The following is a 13,344-nucleotide window of genomic DNA, read 5'->3' as shown; positions in this document are numbered from 1 at the left end:
CTAATCTGAGAAGTGGTTGGTCTTTTTTGGTCACTTTGACCTGATTTGTTCACAGTGTGGGTAAAGCTGTCCAAAGGCACGGCAAAGCACTATAGGCCCATACATGAGATCAGGTAAGATTAGGTTTTGGCCTCTGTGAGGAGCTGAGGATGGAGCATGGAATTGGCCTATCAGTCTCCATATCTCAGTGCCTGGGAGCCCGAGAAGCAGAGGGGATCAGAGGGAAGGAGGAGTTTTGAAGTTTCAGGAAGCTGAAGGCCTCATCCTCTCTGTTTTGCAGTGGTGTAGCAGAAGGGAAAATTAAGCCTTCAGAGTGAGCACAACCTAAAAAGTTCACTGCTAGTTTGGGCTCAGTAGGGAATATGTTCTTGTGAGTTGCTATATTTTTTACTTCAAGTAGCCTCAAGCTCCCTAAAACTCCTCCTTTAGAAACTGAAGTATACAACTTTACTGAGTACACATCAAGCTTTTATGGTAATCTGGGGGAGCTGGCAAGCTTATGAAAGGATTTCCAGTCAGTAGGCTAAGCAGTTTAATATATGTGGAGACATCTGGTCTGCCTTTGCAGAATTATAACTATTAGTATTCACATTTTAGATCACTTGCAATTTATGTTATTTACCATTTCTCATTGCATGTATATCTTATGTTGAATGCTCTTACTAGTATATGAAAATAAAGAAATTATTAACTAGTACATGGTTTAAACTGAGCCTGACACTGTTGTTATGACTCTTACTATGTGTCTTCCTCACTTCACTTTTTCCCTCTGTGAATTAACACTTGCATTTCATTTCATTCCAGTAGCTGCTTGATTCAAGAGCAAATTCTTGTCTACAGCTTAAGGAAAACAAGAAGAGCTCCTTATATATCACATCTCAGGCAGAATGGGAAGTCTTCACTGTGTTTAATGAAATACATTTTTATACATCCTGATAGCTTCCACTACACCAGACTGCTCAAACCTCTCCCTTCCATGCAGTTGCATGGAAAACTGCCCCTGCTTGATATTTGCAGCCTGCTCAGTTTGCAGTGAGGAAAAGAGCAGAATGTAACTAAACCATTCCTTATACTACTTTGCAATGATCCTGCTTACTTGTTTTACCCAAAAGATTGGCTTTTGTTTTGCTGTAGTTACTCTGGCAAAGGACAGGTGGATATATTCAGGTTGAAACACAGAGTTACCAGCTTTAAAATATTTTAACTTGCATTCTGGTACAAAAGAAATACATTAACCTTACTAAATGAACTACAAAGCTATTTGTGAAGAAGAATACTATAGAATAGAGGAAATTATATTGCTTCATTTATGTAATGAAGCAAAGTGTCATTACTGAAGCACAGGCTATTTCAGTGTTTCACTGGACCCAGTGTCTTCAAACCATTCTTGTTCATCGAAATGTACATAAAGTTTACAAAATCATAAATTCTCAAACCTATAAATTAACACTGTTCTTTTAGTACATTAGACATGTCTTGTATAGTCATCTTTTTGAACGATTGTGGATTTAATAGACCATCACATTTAAGGCTAGAATTTGGATGGGAAGCTATTGTGCTCTCTTGAGAAGAGCAAAGCCTGGCTGTGCAGTCTGGGCTTTTGAGTCTGTCTCTGGTTAAGGCAGCCCTCCCTTGCCTGTAAAAAAGGCCTGGGAGAGGCACACAGCACTGGGAGCAGGGGGATCTGCCAGGCTGATGTGTGTTCCTGAGGGTGAGAACCATTTGGTGGTTTGGTTTTTGCAGGGCCTGATTTCTTCTCAAACTGGCTTTGGGGCTCTGTGAAAACTTGGACCAGCCTTAACAGCTGTTCTCTTCTGTGTCAGTTTTTGCTTTGATAAGAACAATTTTATGAGCATACCTCTGATGCTTTTGAAGAATGTAGAACTGATTCAGTGAGTAAGGTGGGAAGGAGGAGGTAGTAATGAGATGGTATATGTTATTAGAAAGAAGAAAATAAGGTTTTCTGTATCTATTTCTCAAATTTCTCATGGCTACTGCTGAACTGCAAAGATGCACATGGGATAGTGTAGCTTATGAGGCTTTCTGCTGCTGCAGTATAGGGATAAAAATGTTTTTTGGAATGTCCAGAGCTGATGAGGTTGTACACAAAACACAGGTGCTTAGAGACTAAACACAGTAGCAGTATATTATGATTACCAAAAGTTCTCTGGCAAAATCATCAGATTTTTCCAGTGTTCTGAAATATGGAGAGTAGAGGCAACATAGAACATGCTCAGGGAAACACAGAGTTACCAGCAGTGTCACCAGCCAAAAGGGAAATTTTGAAAACTGATCTTGAAGTCTTAGAAACTGAATTGCATTTAAGCAGATGGGCTGTTGTTAGCCATTATTAATGAGCACAGAAGAGGAGAGAGACTGCCACGGTCAAAGGTCCCTGGATTCCTGTCACAGCCCTGCATGCCTGGTGCTGCTCATCCTGACAGAGCTGCTGGGCTAGGCTGGCTTTTGATGTGCAGCTGGACCTGGCCAAACACACAGCCAAGGAAATGGGCTCCTGCCGTTCTGCCTTGTGATTTACTCAGACTGATGAGTAAGGAGATAAAGATTGTTTATCCCTGCTCCCACAGCTGAAGTGGCAATCTAGCCACTAGTACAGAATACTTACCTTGGTTTGATACAAGGCTGAACAAAGCTTGTAGAGTAATGTGTGCCTAAATTATAATGCACTAAATTATAATGAATTATAAGTTCTTTTATCTTTTAAGCTAGTGTACTGTAGACCCAGATGTGGGAGAGATACAGAGGTCAGAATAAATAACAAGTAATGCTACTGTGATTATGCTATATTTTGCCCTGATTCAGTCAAAGGGATCACCTTTATTCAAGTTATTTTCCTCACAGTGGTACCTTCAGTCAAAATAGTGCTAAATAAATACTATATGTATTAGAGTGGCAACTGGTTGAAGAGTTTGTTGATGTAACCAATGAGATATAAAATTGCTTCACTGTATTTCACTGAGATACTGACTGCTTTTAAATTCAGTTGGCTGGAGACAGGAAAAAATGTCTTGTCAGGTTCAGCCAGAATTGGATCCATGCACTGACAGAACCTGGGATAGTACTGGTATTTGTTGTATTATAACAGGCAAGATCCACTGCTGTGGTGTTGGGAGTCCCCAGGACGAGGTGAGAGATGAGAATTTGGCTCTGAGTTCTCAGAAGGCTGATATGATATATGATATTTTATATATTATATTATATTATATTATATTATATTATATTATATTATATTATATTATATTATATTATATTACGTTACTTTACATTACATTACATTATTATTTTATTATATACTAAAACTATACTAAAGAAAGAGAAAGGAGACATTAGAAGGCTGGAGAAAGAATGAATAATAAAAACCCGTGATAGACCAGAGAGTCTGACACAGCTGGATGGGGATTGGTCATTAATTAAAACAATTCACATGGAACCAATCAAAGATGCACCTGTTGGTGAGCAACCTCCAAACCACATTCCAAGCAATCAGATAATTATTGCTTATGTTTCTTTTCTGAGGCTTCTCAGCTTCTCAGGGGAAAAATCCCGAGGAAGGGATTTTTCAAAAAGCATCATGGTGCCAGCCCATCCTTATTGGCGTGGAGCGCACTAAGCAATTAACGTTTCCTGATTAACCGAAGCCGTGCCCTTTGCCGTGAGCCCCGTGCCCTTGGCTGGGCGGTGGCTGATGGCGGGCCCTGTGTGCTGCAGGACGGGAGGATTTTCTGCCGGAGGACAGCGTGTGACTGCGGGAGCCCCAGCGCCGACCTGTTCTGCTGCCCCGAGTGCGACACGCGCGTCACCAGCCAGTGCCTGCACCAGAGCGGCCAGCGGCTCTACCGCAGCGGGGACAACTGGACCTACAGCTGCCAGCACTGCCGCTGCCTGGTAGGAGCACAGCACGGTGGGGTGGGCAAGCAGGATTGTGGCTTTTAGCAGCACACACCCGGAGGCAGGCTCCTGGCTCTTCCGTCACGCGCTTTTCAACCCCAGCAAGATCTGGGGCTGTCACCCTATGAAATGATGTTTGGGTTTCCCTTCCTGACCTCACCCCAGAAGGTTGCCACCTATGAGGAGGGGGAAGCCAGTGCCAAGAAATAAGTTGTGTCCATAGCACAAACCTTAGAAGGGCTAAGACATAAAAGGGCAATTCCTCAAACTACCACCCATCCATATTATGGATTTCAGAATCCATAATATTAATTCCAGGGATTGGGTGATGATTAAGTGATGGAGAGATCAGTGTCTAACTCCTCAGTGGGAAGGTCCCTTTCAGGTACTGCTCACCAGTGAATGTGGATTGGGATGATAATGTAGCATTTAGAGAGCCCCAGAGAGCTGAAATCTACATCATCAGTTTTTGCCTTACTGCTGAATAATCAGGTCTAATGAGAAAAATTGAGAGCTTGACAAAAACCTTGGAAACCTCAACACTATATTAATTTTAGCATTAGTCTGCTTTTGAGAACTTTTATGAGGTTGTCTGATATTTAATGACTTCTTCAAACCTTTTGTGCATGTGATGGAGTTGGTTGGAGAAGTTTCAGTTTTTAATTATATCTGTCTTGTCAAAAGGAATAATAAATTTAGATATTTATTTATTTGTTTGAATTCTGTAAATCTGGAAACATGGAGTGCCAGTGCCACTGTATTGTCACTATAGGACATGAAAAAACACAAGTGCACACCACTGTTCTCAAGGTGAAGGAAAAGGGAAGTTTATTTTCTGACTCCAACATTTATAGATTTCCAAAAGTGACCCTGGATTGGAGAATTTCAGTGCCACCTCTCCAATGGCACTGGACAAACCAACAGTCCATCAACTTTCTCCTCCTCCATAAAGGAATGCAAAACAATGAGTTATTTACAGCAAGTGTGTGAGAAAGTTCACTACAAGAATGTCAACATCAGAAGGTTTAGAAAATCTTAAAAAACCAGGGTGACACTGTGTAAATTAGAAAAAAATAACCAAATAAGACTGAAATTACTAGAAAAACATAGAGAATAAAAATCACTTGTTTTCTCATTAGACACTATAGATTATTCCCTTAAAGCTTTAGGTTTCCCATAGATATGCTAATTAGTGCATCAATGAAGTTCATTAAAATGATCAGTTTTCTATTTCTAGCTGTCTGTATAACACAGTCTTTATATATGTTACTAATCAAGAGGTGTCTGAGAATCAGGAAGGAAATTACATTCAAAGCTAAGTTGCTGTCATGAGGTAATTATCCATAATGCACAGAGTAAGTATTGAGGTTGTGGCTTGCAGTTTCTTGCCTAATTTTATTATTGGGATAACAACCAAACCTGTAAGACAGTGATGCCCTAAATCAGTGTCGTATGTAAGGTTCTGTGCAGTGTGTGATGTTCTCAGCATCTGAAGTGTTTACAGAGCAGTATAAAACAAGTTATTGAAGAACTTTCCAAGATAAATTTAGACACGCAGAGAAACACTGTGCAGAAGTGACCTGATGTTTTTGTCTTCTCCATGTCTCTATCTGCTAAATTGTTTCAGTTTTTTTTCAAATAAAAATAATAATAAAATTAAAAATAAATAAATGATGGAATAAAGTAAGTCAGTGGAACACAAATGGTATTGCTCTAACAATTCCTTTAGGAGCTGATAATAAAGTTGATATTGGCAGTTGCTACTTCAATCAATGTTCAGTGCTTCTCCAACATACTAAACTACATCTATCTGCAGTGTTAATTTTCTATATCTGCAGTTTTAATTTGCTATTAAACACTTGCTGTGATCCTGCAGAGATGTTTATGTGACCAGGAGTAGAAAGAGTGCATGAGTCTGCAAGGCAATCACAGCAAAAATTATAGTTTGTAGAAAATATTAGTACCCAGTATTTAACCCTGCCTTCAGAAGCCCCAAAGAACTCAAGTGCTCCTGCTACAATGATGACTGTTGTTGTTTAGTCAGAAATCAACCAAATTACGATCTGCTACATTTAGGAAAATTCAGCTCAATATTCAACGTGTATTTGTGAGATCAAGCAAACTGAGTTCTGAACCATTCAGTTTGTTGCAATTTTGGGAAAACAATGCTTTCAAAGGGTAAAAAGTTTTTTGTTGGTTCATAAATGGCAGGTACAATGACACTTGCTTCAATGTTTATAGGAAGGAGAGGTGGATTGCTGGCCCCTTCAGTGCCCGACCCTGAGCTGCGAGTACACAGCCATCTCAGAGGGAGAGTGCTGTCCCCACTGTGTCAGTGACCCCTGCCTGGCTGACAACATCACCTATGACATCAGGAAAACCTGTCCAGATGGCTATGGGATCACAAGGCTCAGTGGTGCTGTATGGACAATGGTGGGATCTCCCTGTACAACCTGCAAATGCAAGGTATGGTGGGCCCGGTGGAATGGTCGTGGAATGTACCTGATAAAATCGGGGTCCTTTTCTTCCCCTGGAGGCTCACATTAAGATCTTTGGGGAGGTAAATGAGACCTGAGAGCCAGCAGAGAACCCATGTGTTTTCTGTCTGGCAGAGTAAAAGCAAAACAGTTCTCTCCTTGTTGAGAATGTTGAGCACAGATACGTTGCTATCCTAGTGCAACTTTCAGACATTCTCTTGAAGTGCCCTTCAGGCATTCTCAGTATGAGTCAAGAGTAACATTTCAGTAATTACCTAGTGTGGATGTTCATGAAAATGTGTATTACAGAGCTGGTAAGCTGAAGCAAAAACACTGCTGTAAAAGTTTCACCAGCAAGTACACAAGTTAAAAGGCATTGCAGCTCAGAGATAAAGGCACTCCCACAGTAGTGATGGGAAGGGCATGTCACAGTTTCTGTCCCCTGATCTCACCAAGATGTATTTAATCCAATGGCTCTCATGCAGGAGTGCAGTCTATTTCCCTTGCTTTGTGCAGTGATGACCCCACTGTGCTAATATCAGAATTATGAAAATGTTGTTTAGGGTTATATAAATGTTCTTCTGTTCACTCTAGGAGAGAAAGCTATTGCCTCAGGGCTTTAAATTATTGAAGGTAGCATTTCTGCCATTCTTTTGAGCTTTTTTTTCTGTAGATTTGTGATGGATTAAAAAAAAAGAAAAGTAAAAAAAAAAAAAGCTCATTTGGGCGTTTAGTAGCTGCTAAATTTATTTTATTACATAAGATAGCTTTATAAATGACTGTGGGTTAGAAAAAGATACTTAACATTAAATTCCAAAGCTGTATGGTGTTTATGTTGCCCTCATCCCCTCCATATCTGCCATGAACCAAGAACCTGACCTGTCTTTGAATTTCAGACAAGCTGAAAGCTTCCCTGTGTGGATCACATCAAAATTCTCTCCATTAACGTCTTGCATGAGAGAAACCCCAGTCATCTGTTGCCATTGCTGTATTTTATTATGGGTATCACATCCAGGTTTCAAGTTCCTGTGGCTGTCCAGTGCTATTTGGCAAGGTTGGCCTCCTCAGAGAGCCACTCTGCTGGGAGCAATGTCAACACCCTGGGTGCTGGGGGAGGTGTTTTGAGGTGTTTTTAGGTGTGTCAGGGGTGCCCCTGTGTCTGCATGCCACAGCCCTTTGCTCCCTGTGACCTGCTGTGCTTGTCTGTCCGTGCAGAACGGGAATGTCTGCTGCTCGGTGGATTTAGAGTGTCTCAACAATAACTGACCTGGCCAGACTGGACTGTGCCAGGGGAGGAAAACTGCTGGAGTTACCACCTGAAGGAAGCCTGTGCGTTGGCATTTTATACACCAGACACTTACCAAAGTCTCCAAAGGAGGAAGATGTGTGGGAGTTGCCTTTGGGAGCTGTCATTATGCTCATCCCTGCCGGCCTTGTCGGGTGACTTCCAGTGCTGCGCAGAGATCAGTGGTTGCTACAAGTTTTCAGTGTTGTAAATTACACACCTTTCCTGTCAAGAAATTTGCAAATATGTTTAAATTATTTCATGGGTAAACTAATGCTGTATTTTTTGTTTTAATTTGTGTATTGACAACATTGATAGAATTCAGCTCTTCTTATTTTGAATCTAGATTTTACAAATACGACAGCCTGTGGTGATTTTGTCCCATGATATCACATACTTGGTTCCAAGGTCCCTGTTAGATGTATTTATGAAAATATGTATGTATGTACAGTCAGATTGCATAATACTTATATTTCACAGCTATCCAACATTTTAAAGCATTCAAAGGTATGGACATAATGAAAGTAATCAAAATAAGTCTGTCTTAAACTATAAAATTAAATGCCATGAACTGAATGAAATGGCAGAATAAGCACTTTCTTCTTCAGATGTGCAGAGCAGCAACAAGACTTCTACAGTGAGAAATGGAACTAAAACCCCATCCCACTGCCAATTCAACACATATTCAAGAAGGAATCACAAGTCATTATCAGCATTGTGTTGAGTATAATTCCTCTGGATTATACAGTGCTAAAAACAGCCAGAGATCCTTAAGATTATATAGTTTAAGTTGAGTAGTTAGAATTTGCTTGCATTTGCAACATCATTGATGAGTTCAGAATTTTTCCTCTTTTGTGTTTAATAATGATGTCTGTCATCCTCAGTTACTGCTGCCATAGTGACAAAGTGCAGAGGCACCTGTTCCAGCAGCAGGAGACCTTAAAGCCTGGTAACTTCCATTACCAACAGCTCAGAAGCAGGTTTTATCTTTTCATATTTTATGACATTCAAAAATACTTAAATTTACTGTGCTGTTGAGGACCTAAGTTTAGACAGGAATTGAAACCAAGACTCTTAGCCCTATATGGAGGTTAGAGCTTAGATTCTCTTCAGCAAATGTCTGAGTTTTCTTCAAGAGGCTAGAAAGTTTGTGGCATTAGAACAAAAATATATTTCTATGGCAATGCATCTACAGCTTAAATGTCACATTTTTAATGTGCTGTTGTGTTTTGTTCTGCTCATTTGTGTAGTGTTGTTTTCTTTTTTCTTTTTGTTTATTTAATTAAATACACTGAATATATGGAAAAGATTGCAGAAATAACTATAGTGGCTACAGTTTGGAAAGTCTACATTTGTGAGTTTTTCATAGTTTCATGAAGAAAATGTGAAACTGATCACTATGAAAGAAGTGTGACTATACAGTGAAAATATTAGTAGTTAAATTAAGTACTATTACATTTATAAGGGGACAGAGAATATAAAATTACTTTCAGTCATTCAGATAACTTTATTCCAATTTTTTAACCAGGTTTTGTTTTAGTTAACAACTTTGTGTGGTAAAGTTAAATTTATTTTCTTAAAAGGCCCCATCATTTTCAGCTAATAATGTATTGAGTCTATTTGCATTGCCCTGATGATTGTATAATAAGGGAAAGAGTTGTGTTTTATATGATACTCAAAGGATGTTTGTAAATCATGTCAGCTCATTTTGTATATCACATTGTAAAACCCAATGGTAATTCAGTTGGATAAGATACCCAGTGGGCTGAGATATGAAGGGGAATGATTTAAAGTCTGTGGGCATCTAAATAAACTCCTGTGTACAGATTGCTTTCCCTTAGTTTTATTAGCAGGATTCTAAAACACTGATCAATGTCCTTTCCAGCCTGAGCTCATGATGTTGCAAAAAAGGAGAAAAAGTGTTTGCCCAGAGGTATAGCATCAGAGTGGTAAGAAATATGTCATTTATACTCAGGCAGAATCATATATTCCACTCTGTCATATTGAATTTCTGACGCTCTGTAAATGGATTAAAGACAGTGCAGTCTCTGAAAATCATTCTTATCCCTTTTACCTTGTAGTAGTGAAGCCCTTTCCCAGGATGCTTCTGGAGCTCCAGATCTTGTTAGGATCATATTTAACAGGACCACAGAAGTTCACACTTTTCCACTGCAGACCAATTTTCTTCCAGAGCTCAAATGCAAATTAATTCAGTAATAAAACCCTTTCAGAGCATTTTATACAGCATTACGTGTCATTATCTCCAGAGTGATGCAGCTTGAATTGTTTACACAAAGTCAAAATATTGACACAGACCTGTTTATGTTGCATTTTAAGCAGTTGCCCTGACTGTGATGAGCTTTCCCTCATGAAGTAATTTGATCACTAGTCACATCCCATGTTCCTTCAGAGCACTCAGAAGCCCCAACCCCAGCTCAAAGAGCACTTTATGGAGGAAAACTTAATTCCCTGTGTGACCAAGGTGAGTAAGAACTTTCAAAACTTCTTTCTTGATGAAATTCTCTATTCCCTGTAAAGATATGGACACTAAAATTAAATGCTAGGAAAAAAACCCAATGTTTATTATAATAATTTGAGAAAATTCTTCTCTTTGTTTGGGAGATAGACAATGTCTCTGCTCAGGAGAATGTATATATTTTATATATGTAGTGATATTTTATATATGTAGTGCATATTTGTAGTGTAGTATTAACTTGAGGAGGACTACCACTAACCTCTGTGCTGCTGGTTAAGGGACTTGGTCAAAGCTCTGGCTAGAGACAATTGGAATTTTTTAGCTATTTCTGTTTAGTTATCCTGTGAAAGAGTATTTCCTCTGTAACCCTTCTGATGACAAAAAAAAAGTCAATGAGTGACAAACAGAAAATGAAAATTCCAGGTCTGGTAAATGTCCTTGTCCTCCCCCTTTTGGTAGAAAACTCAGCCCAGGTTGTCCAAACCAGAACCTGGTATTATGTCTGGTGAGGACAGTGAGTTCTGAGCTCTGTTTCTGAGTGTTTGCAGACTCATCTCCTGAGTTAAGGCAAGTGCAAAGATTCCTTTGTAGTGGGGTCATGGACCACTCTGAACCCTGCTGGCCACTAGGAAGGGCAAAGCTGAATTAATTATTCCCCACAAATGCTGAACAATATCAGCCCAACTCACAGGAGTGTGCGTGGGATTTCTTAGTGCCTTGGTGTTGCCTCAGAAACCTAAATAACAACTGTCTTCCAGTAATATATCTTCCCCCAAGAGCTGTCAGTGAGTTTTTAGGTATAACTATGTACAAGATTTAATTAATAACATCTTTTCAATCAGATTTCAATGACAACCAAAATATCATCTTTTTTTTTTTTTTCCTCTGACAGACAATAATGTTTTACAAAACAAAAGGTAAAATGTCAGGAGTGATTACACAAATGGTAGAGTAGATTTTAGCAGAATTAAATCATAACTCCTACGAGCAATATGGGAATGTCTCTCATCTAATGGTACTTACATAATCATCATTAATGAGGGGTTTTTAAAAGGGCCCCATGATACAGTTTGATGTAAAATTTTAAGTGAGTGTTGTGATAAGACATAATTGTTTGAGGAACATATTCTGCCAGTGGAAAAATGTGCCTGCCAACAAGCTCCTCTTCTTCTTAAGGTACATCTTTGGAGCTCATTGAAATTTAAATTGGTGTAAGGAAGATTCATGGGAGTATAAATTAAAAAAAAATAAAAAGAAATTTAAAAGATCCAGTCTGGGGTGTCTGAATGCTTCGTATCCAATTCTTCTCTGGTAGAAGTCAGCAATAATTCTGGCTCAGCTGTCATTGACCTCGGAGCTGTTACTGAGCTGCTGCTATTGCATGTAATCTTCAAATTACTTGCAGGTGCTAACAGGATTAATTTTTGCTGCTTGCTACCAGTGGATAGTCCCTCTTGCATAGGTTTAGGTTTATGTGAAAAGAATGTGTATCAATAAGCTGATAAAAAGGGCAAATTCAGTGGTTTTTGAAAATTAAACCATCATCAGGAGATTGTCAGCACATGCATATATAATGCCAAAAATCATGCCCAGTGGAAAAAAAACCACAAGCAAACAAACAACCTACAATAAGATTCCCAAAACCACCTATCTGTCATTCAAGTTTTTTTACTGCTACTTCAGGTGTGCAGTATGATGGGTGGATTTCTCACTGGGAGCCAAATCTTTGCTTCAGCAGTGCCTTACACTTGAATTTTTGATTTCCTAAATTTGTACATGAGATTGTTTTGTGTAAGTGTTTTGATTGAAATTGAGTGCTTTGGGGAGTAAGCCTTCCTGTGCTCTGTTTGAGAGAGAAGCAGCTGCCACAGGACCTGGACTGATTCAGGCTTCTTTCTGGTGCGTGCCTCTACCCTGGTGGGGGAAAACACCAAAATCCCTTTGGGAAGGGCCCGGGGTGACCTGGCCAGGGCTCTGGTGTTCACTGGTGCTCAGGTGATGCTGTCAGTGCTTACAGCCACTGCTTCTGCAGGGCTGGCCAGCTCTACAGGAGATACACACCCCTGCTGATGGTGGGCTTTGGTTGCCCTTCTCTCCTCTGTCATTTCTTTCAAAGGACTCCTCACGTCATCCCTACACATTTCCCTGTCCCAAAGCTCTTTATGATTGAGGGCCTGGTGGTTGTTCATGCAGATCCACTCTAGGGAGGACAGGCTGAGAGGTCCTGCAGCCGATCACACCATCACTCAAACACAGCACAGACACCAAGGTCTTTCCATTAATTTAAACCAGAGCTGAAAAATCCTGTCTTCTAATAATGCAGTTGATTGATTGCTGTTTGATTAACTCTAAATCTGCTTTTCCTTGAGCAAGAATTGGAAATGTGCTTGATGTAATCCAATCCTTCTTTGCACTGGTTTCCCTTTGGCAGTATTAAATATGCAGATTTTTTTTTCTACCTGAGTATTATGCAAGATATTCATCCAGGTAATAGAATGTGTGTGTTTTGCTACTGCTGTGTCTCTAGACTCAAAATAGGAAATCCTTACTTAATGTCTATGAAATTAGAATCAGAGAATCACCAAACTATGTTCAGGTGATCACTAATTTTAATTATAAACTTACCTGTTAAGGTAAGGATTAGAAAAAACCAAATATGTATTTTTAAAGTACCTATGCAGCTGGAGAGGTGGTTTTTCAACCTGAACACAGTTTTGTCCATTTACTCACATTTGTATTAAATAGTTAGCTGATTAGTGCACACATTTGTGATGGTGTTCACAGGGGTCCCGGAATGAGGGAAGAGACGAGGATCTGACTCCATGTTTCAGAAGGCTTGATTTATTATTTTATTATATATACATTACATTAAAACTATACTAAAAGAACAGAAGAAAGGATTTTATCAGAAGGCTGGCTAAGAATAGAAAGAGAAAGAATGATAACAAAGGTTTGTGTCTTGTACAGAGAGTCCGAGCCAGCTGACTGTGATTGGCCATTAATTAGAAACAACCACATGAGACCAATCACAGCTGCACCTGTTGCATTCCACAGCAGCAGATAATCAATGTTCACATTGTATTCCTGAGGCTTCTCAGATTCTCAGGAGAAAAAAATCCTAAGGAAAGGATTTTTCATAAAATATCATTGCTACGCACATTAGCCACACAAATTTATGATTTGCAGGACAGAAGACA

General features: G+C 39.5%; 1 protein-coding gene across 3 annotated transcripts in view; it reads left to right on the top strand.

The window, feature by feature from the left end:
• NELL1 (neural EGFL like 1) overlaps window positions 1–11,365 on the top strand; it is a 279,798-nt gene extending 268,433 nt beyond the window's left edge. For all 3 annotated transcript variants that reach the window (XM_058806260.1, XM_058806261.1, XM_058806259.1), the window contains 3 exons: window positions 3,730–3,906; window positions 6,151–6,375; window positions 7,602–11,365. In XM_058806260.1, coding sequence (XP_058662243.1) covers window positions 3,730–3,906; window positions 6,151–6,375; window positions 7,602–7,652 — 453 coding nt within the window. In that variant the 3' untranslated portion in view covers window positions 7,653–11,365. The remainder of the gene's footprint in view (window positions 1–3,729; window positions 3,907–6,150; window positions 6,376–7,601) is intronic.
• Window positions 11,366–13,344: the final 1,979 nt, after the last annotated feature.

Source organism: Ammospiza caudacuta, chromosome 6, assembly GCF_027887145.1.
Source record: "Ammospiza caudacuta isolate bAmmCau1 chromosome 6, bAmmCau1.pri, whole genome shotgun sequence".
NCBI classification, from domain to species: domain Eukaryota; kingdom Metazoa; phylum Chordata; class Aves; order Passeriformes; family Passerellidae; genus Ammospiza; species Ammospiza caudacuta.
Note: the sequence above shows the minus strand (reverse complement) of the source record. Positions and strands in the feature narration are given on the sequence as shown.